The 16,994-nt window shown below is 40.0% G+C and overlaps 1 protein-coding gene across 1 annotated transcript in view; it reads left to right on the top strand.

Moving 5' to 3' along the window:
* Window positions 1-16,994, top strand: part of NAV3 (neuron navigator 3) — a 267,393-nt gene that overhangs the window by 61,063 nt on the left and 189,336 nt on the right. The window contains exons 2-3 of the mRNA XM_071766381.1: window positions 15,292-15,409; window positions 16,120-16,172. Coding sequence (XP_071622482.1) covers window positions 15,292-15,409; window positions 16,120-16,172 — 171 coding nt within the window. The remainder of the gene's footprint in view (window positions 1-15,291; window positions 15,410-16,119; window positions 16,173-16,994) is intronic.

The following is a 16,994-nucleotide window of genomic DNA, read 5'->3' as shown; positions in this document are numbered from 1 at the left end:
CCGTGCGGGTCTCCGGCTGCAGGCAATGCCGGCGGCTGGCGCTGGAGAAAGCCAGGGACACGCCGCTTGTGTGCGTTGTGATGGAAGAAATGATCTGCTCGGGGGGGCAGGGGGGGTGTCAGTCTGAGGGAGGATGTGGAGAAATGGAGAACCATCAGAGAGTGCGAGAGCCAAATAGATTGGTGGAGCCACAGCCGGAGGCGAAGGCAGCAGGAAGAGGTTCTGCAGGAAGTGGTGGATCCCCACCCCTCCTGTCACCGGGCGGAAAGAGGGGACCTAAGGGAAAAGGGGGGGAGTGGACCCCCTCACCCTCCCAGTTGCCCTTGAAAAATAGGTAGGATGCTTTGGAAATTGAGGGTCAGGAGAATTAAGATGAAAATGAATATTCATCTAGTGAGCTGCCCGGGGCTTGTCATTCAACCCCATGCCTTAGGACTTACTCTATTAATAAGGAAAGGAGGGTAATTGTCGTGGATTACTCTCTTCTGAGAGTAACAGGGGGGCCCATTTGTCGACCAGAACCCATCCCACAGGGAAGTCTGCTGCCTGCCTGGGGCTCGGGTTAGGGATGTTAAAAGGAAGCTCTGTGGTATAGTGCAGCCCTCTGATTATTATGCTTTGTTAGTTATCCAGAGATTGCAGAGGCAAGTCCAAAAGCAATTAAAAAGGACTTGGAGGCAATGGGGTGCCTGGTTGAAGGCTCAGGTATGCAGGTGGTGTTTTCATCAATCCCTCAGGAGGTAGGGGAAAATACTGAAAGAGGGTGGAAAACACACCTGATTAACATGTGACTCAGAGGCTGGTACCACCACTGAAATTTGGAAGTTTATATGACACTGGGTCTGTTGGCCACAGCAGGAGTACATCTGTCTCAAAGGAGAAAAAGGATCCTTGCAGAGGAGTTGGTGGGGCTCACTGAAAGGGCTTTAAACTCGGCTTGAAGGGGGAAGGGGATAAAACCAGGCTCACCATAGAGATGAGCCTAAGGATGGCCTTCAGTCTGCCATCCCACTCGAGGTAGGACATGGTGGTAAATGTGACAATAAAAACACAGGACTCACTAACAGGTTAGTAACCATGGAAGTGGCTGGGAATGGTCAGATACCAAAAGTGAAAACTAATTGCTTGAATTCATTTTCAATGAACACAATGAATTTAATTGCCCTCTCTGAAATGCTTATATACCAGTGCATGGAGTCTGGGGAATAAGCAGGAGGAGCTGGAGATCTGTGTTAGGTTACAGGGCTATGATACAGTCACAATCACAGAAATGTGGTGAGGTGGCTCCCGTGGCTAGAATGTTGTCATGGATGGCTATGTACTATTTTGGAAAGACAAACAAGGCAAAGCGGTGGTGTTGCTCTTAATGTGTGAGAGCAACTGGAATGTACTGAGTTCTTTCAAGGGGAGAGGTAGAATAGGTTGAAAGCTTGTGGGTAAGAACTAAGTAACATGCAAATGGGCGTGAAACTGTTGTGGATATCTACTATAGACTACCAAGCCAAGAAGATGCTGATGAGGCCTTCTACAGTCAAGTGGAAGTAGCCTCTAGATCACAGTCCTTGGTACTTGTGGATTACTTTAGTCACCCTGATATTTGTTGGAAAGCCCACACAGCCAGTCATATTCAATCCAAAAAGCTCTAGCAGTGCATTGATGATAATTTTCTGGTGCAGGCAGTAGGAGACACCCATCGAGAAGAGGTGCGCTACTGGACTTAGTATTAATGAATAAAGGTCTGGTTTGGGACATTAAGGCTGGGAACAGCCTTGGTAACAGTGATCATGAGATGGTGGAGTTTAGTATTTTACAAGGAAGAATAAGACAAAAAGTAGGATTACAACCCTGGACTTCTGCAGGGCTAATTTTGTATTCTTTAAAGATCTGCTTGCGGGGATCCCATGGGGTAAGACTCTGGAATGATAGAGAGCCCAAGGAAGTTGGTCAGTGGCAGGTGTTCCAGTCCAGGTGGTTGGTCAGCAGAGGATGATTAAGGGACTGGAACACTGGCCAACCACCAACCACCACTTTCTTCAAGCCCAAGATAGGTGCATTCCCTTGAGTAAAAAATCAGGTAGAGGTGGTAAGAGACCTGCGTGGATCAGCAAGGAGCTTCTGAAGAATGTCTCGTTGAAGAAAAAAAATTACAGCTGAGAGACGTGGAGATTTTTAGTCTGGAGTGGATAAGACTGACAGAGGATCTAATTAATGTGTATAAATATGTCTGGGCATCATGAAGGAAGGGAAAACCTCTTCTCATTTGTGGCCCATGACAGGAAGAGGGAAAACAGATTCAAGATAGAGCACATGAAGTTCTACCTCAACATGAAGACGAATTTCTTCACTGTAAGGGTTACAGAGCCCTAGAACAGGCTCCCCAGAGAGGTTGTGGAGTCTTTCTCTGGAGACTTTCAAGACCCATCTAGGTGCATATCGGAGTGATCTGCCCTAGTTTTGGTCCTGTGCTGGCAGGGGGTTTGGATTCCATGACCTTCAGAGGTCTTCCTACCCTGATGTTCTGTGATTTTGTGATTCTTGGGTCATTAGGTTTTTGTAGCATAGGATATAAAATACCCATCCAAATGCAAAGTGCTAGTTGGGTTTTTCTGTGCTTTTTTAAAAAAAATATTTTATCTAGTAACTTCTGAAAGACATCTGCAAATATATCAAGTAAGCTTACGTGCCCATTAAACTATTAAGCACCAGTTTTGCAAAGAGTGGACAGGATGCAATTGTATGTGCAAGCTACCATTTTTAAATAAACTCTGCTTCCCATCAGTTAAATTCAGATCAAACAGTTTTTTGGTTGAAGATCAAGCAAGGCTGATATTATGCAGTATTGTCCTGTCTCCTCTGCACCACTGTGGCTGTGTGATGCTGGAATTTGGAGCATGCTAACAATTAAATGAAGTATCTTGTTCTTAAGGTAATGGTTTACAGGATTATGCTGTATCACTGAGTATCAGTGATACATGAACATTCATGAACATTCATGAACATGCATGAACATGCATGAACATTCTAAATACCATTGCCAGGATGTAGTCTTTTTTTAATGACTTGCAATACAAGACTTTTTGTCATTCAAATGCTAGAGTCTGTATTTTACCACAGTATCTTAAAAATTTTTCAGTATTCCTTTGAGGATCTGAATCCTGCAAGTTTATTTGGTATGTACCAAAGTCACCTGTTGTGCACTGTACTGTAACAAACTGTGTATATGAGAATACTTCTGTGGATATGTAGCTGAAGAAACACAGTACATTTATCTATACAATACAGGGATACATAATTTGCCCACTTTCATTCTTCCTTAATTTATGGAAAGTCTTTTTCAGTCAAAGAGACACACATAAAACTTAAGTGGTTCAGCAGATTCTAGATCAGAGCTTGAGACTTAAATGAGTTTTACTGCTGTGACTCAGGAATAATTATTAGGCAGATAGTGCCAATACCATTATAACCTATAACAAGATAATGACAGTAATTTAAATTGAAACACTAATGTAAGTATGAGATTTTATTACTGATAGTGAGGTAACATGAACCTACCCAGGGAAGCCAAGAACAAAGCCATCTGGTGCAATGTCTGAGAAGCTTTGCTTTGGGACTGCATAACTTCGGAGGTGCAGAGTTTGATAAAATTTCAAACTTTCTTTCTGACTTGTACTTCCCAAATTCTAAATTCTTAAAAAAAAAATAATAAAAATGCATTAGGATTCTATATGTTTTCAGAAAGTTCCTCCAAAATACTTCTCCCGGCATTTCAATCAGCAATGAGAGGCATTCAGCAAGCCCTGCTAAAAAGGCAATCCTCTCTTACCAAAACAACTCTTAAGAATTTAAGGAAAACTTGGTTTACAGACTGTTGTGTTCCATACCTATTTTATGAATTAAATAATGTAGTAAATGGTTGGACTTTAAAAAAAAAGATATCCTTTGCACAGTAATTCCTGAAATATGATACCTCCCCTCCTCCCCCAAAGAATTTAAGCTCCTATGACCTACCTCACTTGCATTTTAGGTGCCTGTATCCATCATTTTTGTCCTGAGAACTCCCACTCAGCATCTGCCTGTTTTGGCAGGACTTGTAATCTGTCCACAGTCATCCAAGGATCCAAGGTTTTTACATTACGAATCTGTACAGATGTGAAATTGCACTGCAAAGAATGCTCAGAAGGCTCAACAGAGTCAAGCATTTTACCAGCAAGGTTTATTCAAAGGGCAGGTGAAATAAGCACCTGTCTGCTGTAACAAAAAGTTAGAGCTGGCATAAAACCCCCAGTGATTCAGAATGAAATTTTTGTTATTCATTGGCAATGATCATTACCACCACACAATAAATGAAAAAGCCACCAAAACCTAGCATGAATGTTATTTTTCTTCTTATTTTATCAGGGAGTTAGAAGGTTACTGGGAAAAATCAGAAAAAGGAAAAAACATTTTTGCTTGTTCTAAAAAAGTAAACTAAATGGAAAGCTGTCAACAGAAATCTCCAAAGTAATACTCCACATGTGTCTGTATGATTAAAGCAGCTGTGTGGGGTTTCCTGGAGTGGCAGCCTTCTCAGACAGAGCTGCCTGAGGAGCCCATGGTGCCATTAGTGCCATCCTGCCCCACAGGCTGAGAAAACAACTGAGCATAATGTGGGAAGGGACACCAGGCCTTAGGCTACTGGTTTAGGGACTCATTTGAGAGGGGACATGGTGCTCCTTTTATTAGGATCGTTTCTGTTTCTTACTTTCATTAGTAGGAAAAAATATAGAAAGGCTATTGGGAGGAAATGCTGGAGCACCATCTCCTCTGTTCAGCATGAGTGCTGTAATCTCCAGCCAGCAGTTATTTGTTTGTTTTCAGTAAGTCTCTTTCTTCTTCATCCTCTGCTTCCTGCTCACAACTTTCCAAATCTTCAATAATTTTCTGCATAGCAGTGTGGCTGCAATGAGAATATCCCTTTCCTCATCCTTTACATAAACCTTTAATCCCAGGGAGTAATTGTGTGGGAGGTAGAAGATATGTATTTAATTAAATTTAAAGGCAGTGGCCCTTTAAAGTGATCTAGTCATTCCCTATCCTTCATTTCTTGTCTGTTATCCAAGAGACAGGATATCACTAGAGAGTGTATTTTTGAAAGGAAGCGTAGGGCAGTGAGTGGAGAATTGCAGATGTGGAGCCTCAGTCTCTTGAGGAAAAGGGGTGGTGGGTGTCCTGTTTAGGGCCGGTCATGAGGACCCAGAGGACAGAACTCGAGCACAAAAGTATTAACTGCTTAGTGTGTTAAGAGATATGGATTTGGCCTTGAAGAAATAAAACCCCCATATGCCTAGAGCTAATAGTACCATTTGTACCTAAATGTCAGCTGGTGGCTGTAGGGGGGAATAAAAAGAAAAATGCTGAGCTCCCACTTTCACACAGCTCTCTCAAGACCTTTCTCTTCATCAGGTATCGGCCACTTGCTGTTCCAGGTATGTAGTAGACTCTTAACAGTAGTCAGAGTAGACTCTAATTTGATTAGCATTCAGTTTGAAGATATTTATCTGTGCCTGCAGTCAATGATGCCAAGACCTTCAGGTTGCATGTAGGGCTAGGACAAGAAGGCGTTTCTAGCTTTCAGTCCCACATCATCTGGTCATATTTTTCTGTGCCCTAAAATTCACATAATATTGTTGTGATATAAGATTAAGAAGACAAAAATCTGCATCTAGTTTTAAGGAGGGCAGATGCAGATACTATACTTTTGATACTAGCCTGAAGCTGTAAGGTCCAGTATTTACACAGAAGTATCCATATGACCACAGCTATAAACTTCACCTCCCTCAAAACCTCAATAAAGAGCTTAAGTTTATTTCCATCAGGGTGGATCTTTTCATAGCTAAATCTAGATAAATGCCCTTGCAATATAACAGCAGGTACTACATATAAGCTTCAGATCATTATCCATATTAAGTATTATCCATAATCTAAATCTCATTCCTTGGTTCTCTAGACCTAAGTTCACAGATCAGTACGTTACTGTTCAACACAGTTGTCTTCAAAGGTAAATCTATTTTCTGAGTCAAGAATCACCTATTTTTTATGTTACTGGGGGTAGTGGTGTAGTCCTGTAGTTCCTATAGAAGTGTGTACCAGAACACAAAAGGTGAGATACACATTAGAAGATTTGCATGCAAGAATGCAGAGTGAAGACAGATGATGTAAGTTCCCGAGGTCACAGGGACCTTCCTTCTTGAAACACTGCCCCTTCCCATGTGACATACAGCCACAGCCCTCACTACAGTTGTTTAGGCAGATCTCCCCTTTTATAATAAAAGTACTTTTATAAAAGTAGGGGTCTTCAGAATATTTTTAGTAGCAATCCAGAACTTATTCCTTTCCAAATGCGGTTGTATTACAAAACCTGTGTATGAGATGGGTTTTTAGTTAAGAGGTGAGGAAGAATACAATTTTGAGTCTCATTTGGGATCAAAAGTCTTGCGTTGTCCAAAGAAACTACAATAGGAATATTATCTTTTCTTTGTTATTTAAGACTACTGTCTGGTAGAATTTACTTCATACATAAAATTTGTTTTTCTGGATGATTGATTGTCTAAGGGTCATCATGAGAATGGGCAGACCTTTACTTCAGGCGGTGCTTTCAATACTGGTCAAAGGGAAGCAAATCCCAAACTGGTATTTTTATTGTACTGAGCTGCATCCTTAGATGTTCAAGGCCTAAAATGCTGTTTTACATTTCTAGAACTGAAGAAGTAGGCTGCCATATGTGGAAGCATAGTTTCATCTCCCTAAACTTCAGCTAGGTAGCAAAAGGCAAAATGGTTGAGCACACAGGACCATTGCCACTCACATTCATCACCATCTTGTTTTAACAGAAATTAATGACTGTAAGAAGAGAATCTTATGACTTGTGCTTGAAATAATATACATGTTTAGCTAGTATTAGTGCCATATTACCTTTAGCACCCACTTTAGTGTGATGAATGTGCACTGCATATATTGACATTAAAATTATAGAGTTACTGACAAATAACTTTTAAACATCAAAGCCCAGAGAAAAATTAAGCAAGAGTTAAGGTATCTAGTTATAAAATATGTAGCTCAGAAAGCAGTTTCTATTGTTTATTTTGATTTGCAAAGCCATTCTTGCACACAAGAGGAAACCAGACAATTCAAATCAGATTCTAAGCCTCAAAAAGTACACGCTATCTGTAGACTTAATACACACAGCTAGTTGCAGTCTTACTTGCCACTGTTTTCTGGCATCAAAGCATCAAAAGTACGTCCTAGTATTTTTGCATTTTACGTATCAGAAATTCGCCTTCCCACACTTAGAAAGAAATGCTGGAAAAGAGAGTTATTTTGATCCCTGGGCCAAGTTCTTTAACGCCAAATCACAATGTGGAAAGAACATCTCAGTCCAAGTTATAAATCCTTAAAATGAGCTTTGATGGAAAATCTGGAGTAGTTTCACAGTGGAATCTCCTCGGCTCCATGTGAGGAGTCCTGCTGCTGCTTCTCCAAGGCATATGCCCACTCTCTCCAGGAATGATCTGGTTGATACTAAGAGTGGCTTGGTGCTTGCAAACAAAAAAGGAATCAACCAAGCAAGGATGGTTTTGTTCTGCAAATTAGTTCATTATTTCTGTTCAGGTCTGAGAAGTTTTTTCTTCGTTCTTGTGTGTTCTTGTGGTGGTGGTGAGCCACAAAGGAAACTTGTGCAGGTCATTTTTCCCTTTACAGAAAATTTAACTTTGAAGACTGTATGTTTGTTTATTAAAGTGAATGCAGGACTAGTCATGAAACTTATCCTGGCAGTGACAAGATATTTATATAACATAAGATTCATGCAAGTTTAAGTATAGGAAGCCATATTCAGGGGGATGGAATGGGACAGCAGGTGCAGAGGGGCTTCATTGCTATCTGGGATGTACAGGAAAATAGAAGTATGAGGGTTTTTTACCCTTCCTCCTTTGAACAGGCAGGGGTGCTCCTGCTTAGATCACCTATTTCTTACAAGGGAGATCACTGTGGCCAGGAACTGTCAGGGACAGCTGCAGCTCAAATTTCATCAGGGTTGGATGTTACTGAAGTGCATATGCACACATAGGAGAAAGAGGGAGTTTCATATAGTTCAGCTTATTTATTTTTATCGGAGAATGCCATCACCATCCTTTTGGTCAAATTAATTTCTTCACACATCACTACTTTCAAGACCAAAACATGTCTTCCTCTTACATTTGTTGCTTCAATTGCATCACATCAAACTACAGAAGCATCTAGGAAGCTGCTACATCTGCAGAAGCGTGTCCCTCTACTCGAGACAGTCAGCAGCTTCTCTATCACATGCTCCCTCTCCACCATCACTTCTGGGACAAACATATCTCAACATTAGGAATGGTTGCTCTGTAGGGAAAAATGTTGGTACTAAGGAACTAACATCTGAAGTACACATTTTATGGATGGAAGCGTATTTCAATTCGTTCATGGTTTATTACATGAATTGAATACCAGTTAGTGAATGAAGTGGATACATGCTCTTGTAATACATCTCTCAATTTCATTTTGTGTGAACGTGGTCTCTGTGAGAGCACAACTGGTATGAGACTCTTTAGAAGCACATTCCTTATCTGAATCAAAATTCTAAGACAGATTTGCCTTTGGAGTGGTGTCTCTAGGTGAACACCAGAATCCTGGTCTTTCTCACTCTGATAAAATTACCCGAGGTATTGGTTTGAATCATTATTTTGTAAAAACTGTATTGAACAATAGGTCCTATTTTTATTCTTTTTCCACTACATGTATGCTGATGTGTGCTCTGAAGTAAAAAAAAAAAAAAAAAAAAAAAAAAATATATATATATATATATATATATATATCTAAGAAATAATTCCAAAGATGTACAGGTACGTGTAAGGAGTATTTATAACAGAAAGTTTCCAAGTTGGCTATTTGGGAGGATTGCTCAGTGTGGCACTTAGTATTGTCTCCTGTTAATTCAAGTAGCTCCAGGCCATTGTTAATAACTGTGGCAATAAGAAGCTGCCTGCTTGTGGCCTCTGCTGCTGCATGCATGAGTATCTGGCTCCTTCCTGTGGTACTTTGTTGCTATTGCACAAGGCTGGAGAGCAGCTGCCAATAAAACAAACTGTAGAACAAATCGTTATGATACTTTTCAAAGGATGAACAAGGTGCTTTATTCTAGAAAGAGATGGATTTTGTTTAATTGTGCAGTATGCAAATCACTTAGCACACCTTAAGGACACAAAAAAGCACACTCAAAGAGGCTGATTACCTTTCATCAGGCACAGATGCACCAACTGTTGCCTGTGCCACTGGTGAATGTTGGCCTCAGACAGATTTATTAAATTAATTTGAATCGAGATTTGGTAAGAAATGAGAGGAAAGAGAACACACTAAGTCAGGACAAAGGTTACTTGGATGATGAGATTGCAAACAGTAAGTGAAAGTTGGAAATGTAAAGCAGCACCCTGAAAGATGGGTAAGATATCTAAAGCTTGTCAGTGATTGTTGAAGAGTATTGTTTCTATTCATTTTTCCACTGGGATTAGTGGACTTTTATTTACCTGCATTTTTGTTTAACTATTTTTTCTTCTCATGTAATTTACCCAGTGTTAAAAAAGTGCTACCCCAGCCCCCGGCTTTACTTTACAGCAAATGAGTTGCAGTGTGTTTTCTATTGTCAATTAAATCCGGACATAAATTAGACTCTTGATCTGTCTGGTATGGCAGTCTAAATGTGAACCATTGTTTTCAAAGTTAGCCCTTTTCCTTGCTAAGAAGAGGACTGAAACTAATAAATTATTCTTTTGCAACCCAGAGAAATAACCTTCAATAAGAAAATATTTAAAAGGTCAGATCCTGCCTTCCATTTAAGGTTTCCACAGTGTAGGGGCAGTGGGGAGGAGAAAGGTATCTTGTTGCAATCTGATTTCTCCTCACCCTGTTGTAAGATGCATTGCCTAGCTTCCCTTTATAAACACAAACAGCTTAAGGAACACTCCAACATGTGTTTTCCCACCCACAACTTAATAGCCAAGAAGAGCTACATTAAGGAGAACTGTGGTCATGCCCACTCCTCTGGCAAATCACCAAGGAGCCTGGGACTATTAGGTAGGATGTGCTGGGTATTCAGCATCCAGGGTAGGTCACACACTGGAAAACTGCACAGGAAATAGATATGCAGCTTTTATGGACCATTTTGTAGCATAGTGAAGAACAACTTAAACAAGTCATTTATCTCTCCTACAAGCACAATTTGAACAAGCATCTATGGGTCAAAAGCTCTAAGTGCTATCAATCTGTTGTCTCCAATGAGGCCCTTACACTAGAATATCACATAACACTTATTTAAGTTAACAGTGCCATATTTCCGGCTTGGCTGATTTAAAATTCTTGGTGTTCAGGCTTTTTATTAGTTTCATTTTCTTTTATTCCAAATTGTTTTAAAAGAAATTTAAAAAGGATTATGAAATGTATTGATACAATCCAAACATAGAATATGACAGAAACCTGCCATGCTGAATAGGAGTAGAGTATATTGCTGTGAATTATTGCAACCCAGGTATACTGCTAGCAACTTCTTTTGTAATAGGTAACTTCTCCTTCTGGTTATCCAATTCTTGGTTGCTATAAGATAGAGAAGAAAGAAAAACTTGTGGGAAGCTTGCTGTTACTTACAGATTCCTTTAGGGAAATGGTGTTCTTAAAAAGAACTTTAAAAAGAATTTACAATTCTTTCATGATAATGAATGAGGATACATTTGCCTTCCAGAGAGTATTGTAAAGAACAAACGATGAGAACTAGATACTATGTTTATTTCTACATATCTAGGGGAGATAGGAATCTTTTTCATATGGTGGAAGAAGATTTAAATAATTTTCAGATATAACCTATTGCTCCTAAATGGCATAGAAATGGGTCAAAAGGTCTTGCCATAAGTCAGTAGGCAGCAACTGTTCCTCCCAAGCAGCAAGATTGGCACATCACGGACTGACAGCAGCATGCTCTGAGTATGGAAAGCTGACTTCTCAATAGCAACTGGATACCATTTCCAGATCTGAAACTTTATATTCTGTAGCAAACAAATGAAAATATGCAGAAGGGTCCTGATTCTTGGAATATGCATTTTCCCCAGACGCCTATTTATAAAACTGCCTGATAAAGAAGCATAGAGAAGAAATGATTGCAACTCAGAATATGAGGGTTGCACTCCCAGATCAGTTTGCCCTTGAGTTTGCCCATAAAAAAAAACAAACAAAACACCAAAACAAAAAAACCAAGAAAACTTTTATGCCTCAGTTTCCTCACAAGTACAGAAATAATAAATAATAGGGGTGATTTCACTTGTGCCTGGAAAGCATGTTGAGCTGATTTACTGGCAGACACTAATGAAGTGTCATGCATTATTATTGCATTAGGTTGACTGTACTTCTGAAATCCATCTGACATTTCTCACTTGGCATTGATTGTGAGTGGTAACAGTTCTGTATTAATTTTAAGGAGGATGAATTATAGCACCGCCTGATGTATAATTACATGGTTTATAATAAAAACATTATCTAAGGAAGGCAGTAACCTATGAGATTCTTTCTCTATCTTTTTTTTTTTTTTTTTTTTTTTTCTCCCCCAATTCTTTGAACCAGCATCTCACAAAGTGTATTGTTTCATTAAGAATCTTGCCAAGCGTCCCTGTGCTTCTCATAGCTATGTGTGAAGTATCGAGATGAAATTCATAACTATATTTGGGTAGCAGAGTTTCATTTCCTTTACTCTGCCGAAGGTCAGCATGATGAGCTGTTGAGGAATGCTGGGGGAAACCAGTGTTAACATGAGCTGCCTGCACCCAATCCTGTTTTAAACCTCCATGGCTGGGGACTGGGCTCAGACCACACAAGCCCAGGATTGGGGCTGTTCCCTTCTCGTGTTGCTGGGACTGGTCCTCGGTGTCACAGATAAGAGTGGCTCTCCCCTACGCTGTCAGCAGCGAGAGCCAAGCATTAAAATCCTTATTCCCAGTTCAGACGTGCCTGGTGACACAGAGTGGTAGGAGAGGAAGCTCGGAGAGGAAGTGAGTAAGTCAGCAGCCCAGCCCAGTGTGTGGTGGTGAGGCAGGGTTACTGGAGCAAGCGGTGGAGCAGGGAGGATGTGTTGCAACAAGTAACCCTCACGTGTGTTTGCCTCTCTGGAACAGCCTCATCGTAGAAAAATCTAAGGCAAGAGAATTTGGGGGAAACATGACTGCACAAATAGCGCAAGGCAAATTCTCTGCTTTCGGTTGGCAAGAGAGGGGAAGCGTGCACGGCTCCTCCTTAGAGATGCTGAGCACCCAGTGAAAGGGGAGCACCCATAAAAAGTACACTGTTACATGAAATTGCTGGTATTTTAAAAATCTTCTGCTCTGTATAACTTTTCTATCCTTTGCTGTCTATTATGATGTACTCTGGAGCTTTTTCTGTTCCCAAGTAGTTTAAGATAACATTTCTAAGAGAGGCATGATTAACTTGATACTTAGAACTGTGGAGGGGAGTATACTCTGTTTCATATTATTTACATCAGAGAATTTAATGTAAAAACGTAAATGTAAAAAGAATTCAGTGTCCTGTGTGCATTCTTATAATTTTATGTGTATATCTACATGCTTTTAATTTTTTACAACTAACTCCTAAACAGCTGGGTCCCTGGAAGAATGAGATGAATGAGAAAGGCATCCTATGGAGAAGGGGGAAAACAGAAACTAGTGGTGATCTGAGTGGAAAGAGAAGAAATTAAATGTGACATTCCACTGCCAAGTGGGTGTTGATTTGCTATATTGACTAAATTAACAACTTACTGATTTTTTTTTTTAAAGAATAATTCTGAAGCAAAAAACCTCCTCTTTTACCACTTTCTCTTAGGAGTATTTCTTTTCTACTGTTGCATGACTATCAAAATACAGACCATCTACTGATGGTAGGATGTGGATTATTAAACTCTGTTTACAAAACATTGTTTGCATTCTTTATGCTTGCCACTTTAAAATTAATGAGAAAAGAAAATTCAGAAGTGGGTGACTGAGGTCCAGTCTTTGAATACTAGATACTTGCAAAGCAGCTGCTAGAATTAAATTTCTCTGGCTGCTTAGTGAGAGGATGGTTCAAATTGTAGTCAAAATTAGGATTGGTACACCAGATTGCATGTGGGTGTGACAAATGATGAGGGAAATGCTTGGCAAAGTATTTTTATTTATAATGTGAAACTAACCTAAAATAATATTAGTGAGTATTAAATTCTGTCTGTTACAGGGGATTAGTTTCATTGGAATACAGAAAGTAATTCTGGTTATAGTAATAGCTCAGGGAATATTACTGAGACATTCCTTTAGAAGGATGACTGAAGCTGAAATACTAGTAGCAGGGAATATGTGATGCTATGGGTGTGGTATGTGTCTTTTATCATAATGATTTCACATTGTTCTAAATATATGCTCATACATCCTTCAGAGACTCCATGTTAGCATTTATTGTGTCTGGCTATATCCTTGAAGAAATGCTTTCTAGCTACAGTTGGCATTAAAAAATATTTTAATGAAACCTTTCATGCCACTCCCTTGTAAAAAAGGCAGTCTGTGAAAACACAGGTGACTGATACAGACTTCAGCAGGGAAATTTAGGGCCCCATCTAATAGCACCATCCTTTGGCTATGGGAGACCTGAATGCACTTCCACTGTTTAATTCTGTGTAGTTATCTAAAGTTCTAAAACTTTCAAGAAAGCTATGGCAAACGACCTGGAATTTGAGAAGAAATCAGGTACACCAAACAAGTTACAATTCTCCATCTCTTCAATGAAGAAGGAAAAATACTGTGCTAATGGTACCCAGGTAGTGAAGGAGTCTTTAGCATGTGAACACAGACTGAGCAGTGATACTGTTGCTGAATGGAAAGTTGAGTTTGGGTTTCTGATTAAGACTCTGGACTTCCCACCCTGTCTCTTCTAGAGAGTTCTTTGGTGAAAAAAGCTTTGGCCTCTTTTTTTCAGTTCACAAATGGGATTCTGACCTCTTCCTTCCAAGGGTCTTTGAGGTTAAATGAAAGGATTTTTATAAAGTAAGACTGTATTGTTTTTATGGAAGAGGTGCAGTTTCAATATTTTCAAACAATATTCTCAGCAGAGACTGAACCTGAGATATTACATACTTACACGATGATGCAGTTGTACATATATGCTTTCTCTCAGCGGCAAGATCCTACAGTTCCACTATTCCAGGTGCTTCTTCACATTGGGACACCCTGGAACAGTGTCTGTATCTCTTGGGGTGCATTCTTCCTTTGGTACATAGGTGAAGTGCATGGTCCCTTCTTTATCTCACCCTACATGAACCTGGTTCCCCTTGTGCGTATGCTGTAGGTGTCCCCAGATGTTCTCTCTGCGTATGTGTACACTTTATGTTCAACCTCTCTCTTCAATGCAGCCTCCTCCTTTATTTTGGAGGATGTAGATCAGCTGGTCCTTTTCAATGTTTTGTTGATAAGTGCCATTTTTTGTGCTGCCTGTTGGTAAGGATTTGGTGCTGCTCAGTCTCACCCTCTCCCGTTCCTCTTCTGCCAGGCAAAGGATGCAGCTTTTTTCCAGGATATATACTCTAGTTCCAGGGCTGAGGCTACTGCACATTTGGTGCTCTCAGCCTTCTCTGTGCACATAGCACCACGCTGAACTGTAGGCAAGGGAACAAACGAGCTGTCCCTGCACAGCAGGACACAGTGGTTACTGCAGAAAGTGTCACAGAGGCATCACCAGGCATGGGATAAACAACAACCACCTGATGAACTCTTTCCAAAACACAGGCACATGTCACTGCTATCACTTTCTCTCAGGCAGCCCCAGAGAGAGAATGTTGGTGGGGGAGGATGCACAGAGGCTGAAAAACGGTGGGAGGTGGAATTGTGGTAGATGTGACTGATTTACAACAGAAGTTTCCTTTACAGTCATAAGGGGAATTTTGCTTGGTCACAGCAAGTTTCAGCCCTCATGAAACAGCCTGAATCATTTGAAGTTAAAATGAAACAGAGAATGGCAGGGGGAGGGGCATGGCCAATAAATAAATTTTAAAAATTTTTTAAATAGAGCAAAAACCAACATTAAAATTGTTTCCTTCGGTGCTGACTTCTTAACTTCTTAAATGGCAATGTGATCCAGAACAGTTCTGGTGTGCAAGCCAACATTTGTTTAAGAATTTTTATTGTGTTCTTTTTTCTCTTCCTCCTCTCCCCCTTGCCCTCCCTCTCTGCTCTGCAGATTTACACTGACTGGGCTAACCACTACCTAGCAAAATCTGGCCACAAGCGGTTGATCAAGGATTTGCAACAGGACATTGCAGATGGAGTTCTGCTAGCAGAAATCATCCAGATCATCGGTAAGACCAGGGCTGAGAGAAGCACTGAGAACTGACTCCTTGCATGGGAGGATATATAATTCAAGTTGAATATATTTAACAATAAGATGAACCCTGAATAATCCGCTTTGATTGGGTCCATATGTCTCCGATATTTGTGTGGTTCATCCTTTTTTTAATACAAAAATATGTTTATGTGAGCATGTTTGGAAGTGGCTGTTTAACCATACTTTAAATGGCCAGAACTGTATCTTAAACACTTTGAATTGTCAGAAATGAATGCTCCATTAAACCATATGTCTCCCATGTGTGCATTTTGTTAGTTAGAGTGGCTCATACTTTGTGGGATGCCTTGAAACTGTATCCTGACCCTGCAGACAATTGTGGAAGATTTCATGTCAGCAGTTATTTTTCAGGGGCTGAAGAATTAGCAGCGACCTCCTTCGCACTTCCCCCTTTGCAGGATTTGGCATGTGGGAGCAACTGCTGCTAACAGGACTCTTACTGTACAACTGAGCTTCACTTAGAAAGGAGCTCTGTGTCAACAAAATCCAGTCCACTTTATTGCTGTGTCTTCTTTGCTTTTCTTCTGTGTGTGTTTTTGGGTTTCGTTTGGCTTTTTAGGTTGTTTTTTTTTATTTTTTTTTTTGGGGGGGGGGGACGGGGGGCAGGGTGTGGAAAATTTTATCTCATTGTTTACTTCTGCTTTTCTCCTCACTGCTTTTGTTTAGCAAATGAAAAGGTTGAAGATATCAATGGCTGTCCCCAGAGCCACTCTCAAATGGTAAGAATGTAATATATTTTTAGTCTGTGCAGGCACTTTCTTAAAATGCCTTTTAATAATGATTTGTTTAAACTGTGAATATTCTGTACCATGTTTACCATTAAGTCCTAATTCTCATGTAGTGTAGTGTTGCTGGTACCTTTTTTTTGTCACGTGTGCTTAGTGTTTGTCACTGCATTTCTGTGCTAAGTTTGGGTCTTGAGGTGACCAGAAGTAAAATTTCAACACTTTTAAGCAGTCCAGAACTGTGTTAGCAGACCTGTTCTTCTGATGATCTAGATAATTTCATTTAACTTCATTTTTAAGGGCATTAAATCCAAGAATAAATTTTTAAGTGGAGTCCCTGTGTCTGGAAAACTGGTTTTATGAACAAGGCTTGCCAAATTGTTTTAGAATATAAAAAGTATTTTGGATTGTCCACTGTGAAGTCCAGTTAGATGCACTGACTCCAAGACATTCAGAAATAGCACTTTAGTCATATAGCTCTTTGAGCTATCGCTGGCAGCTGCTTATAGACATTTTAATACTCTCAGGCAAGAAGCATCTTGTGACTGTGATTCATATTTAGTCTTATTAATTTTCTACTTTGTTCAATGCTGTCTCATGCTCGTGGACTTTGCCTTTCTGGTCACATCTTAATATTATGCAAATAAGGGGTACATCTGTGTAGCTGGCAAGTATTTTGGCATGGCATGATTTAGATGAGCTTGCACAATAGCAAACTGCAGAAGCTGGTCTTAAAATCGAAATGGAATAGGAAAAAAATTGCATTTATTCATCTTTTTAAAAGGAGAAGTATTTGCAGGTTTTTTCTCTAATAAT

The sequence above is a fragment of the Heliangelus exortis genome, chromosome 1 (genome assembly GCF_036169615.1).
Source record: "Heliangelus exortis chromosome 1, bHelExo1.hap1, whole genome shotgun sequence".
In the NCBI taxonomy this organism is placed as follows: domain Eukaryota; kingdom Metazoa; phylum Chordata; class Aves; order Apodiformes; family Trochilidae; genus Heliangelus; species Heliangelus exortis.
The sequence above is the reverse complement of the archived record's forward strand: the minus strand, read 5'-3'. Positions and strand labels throughout refer to the sequence as shown.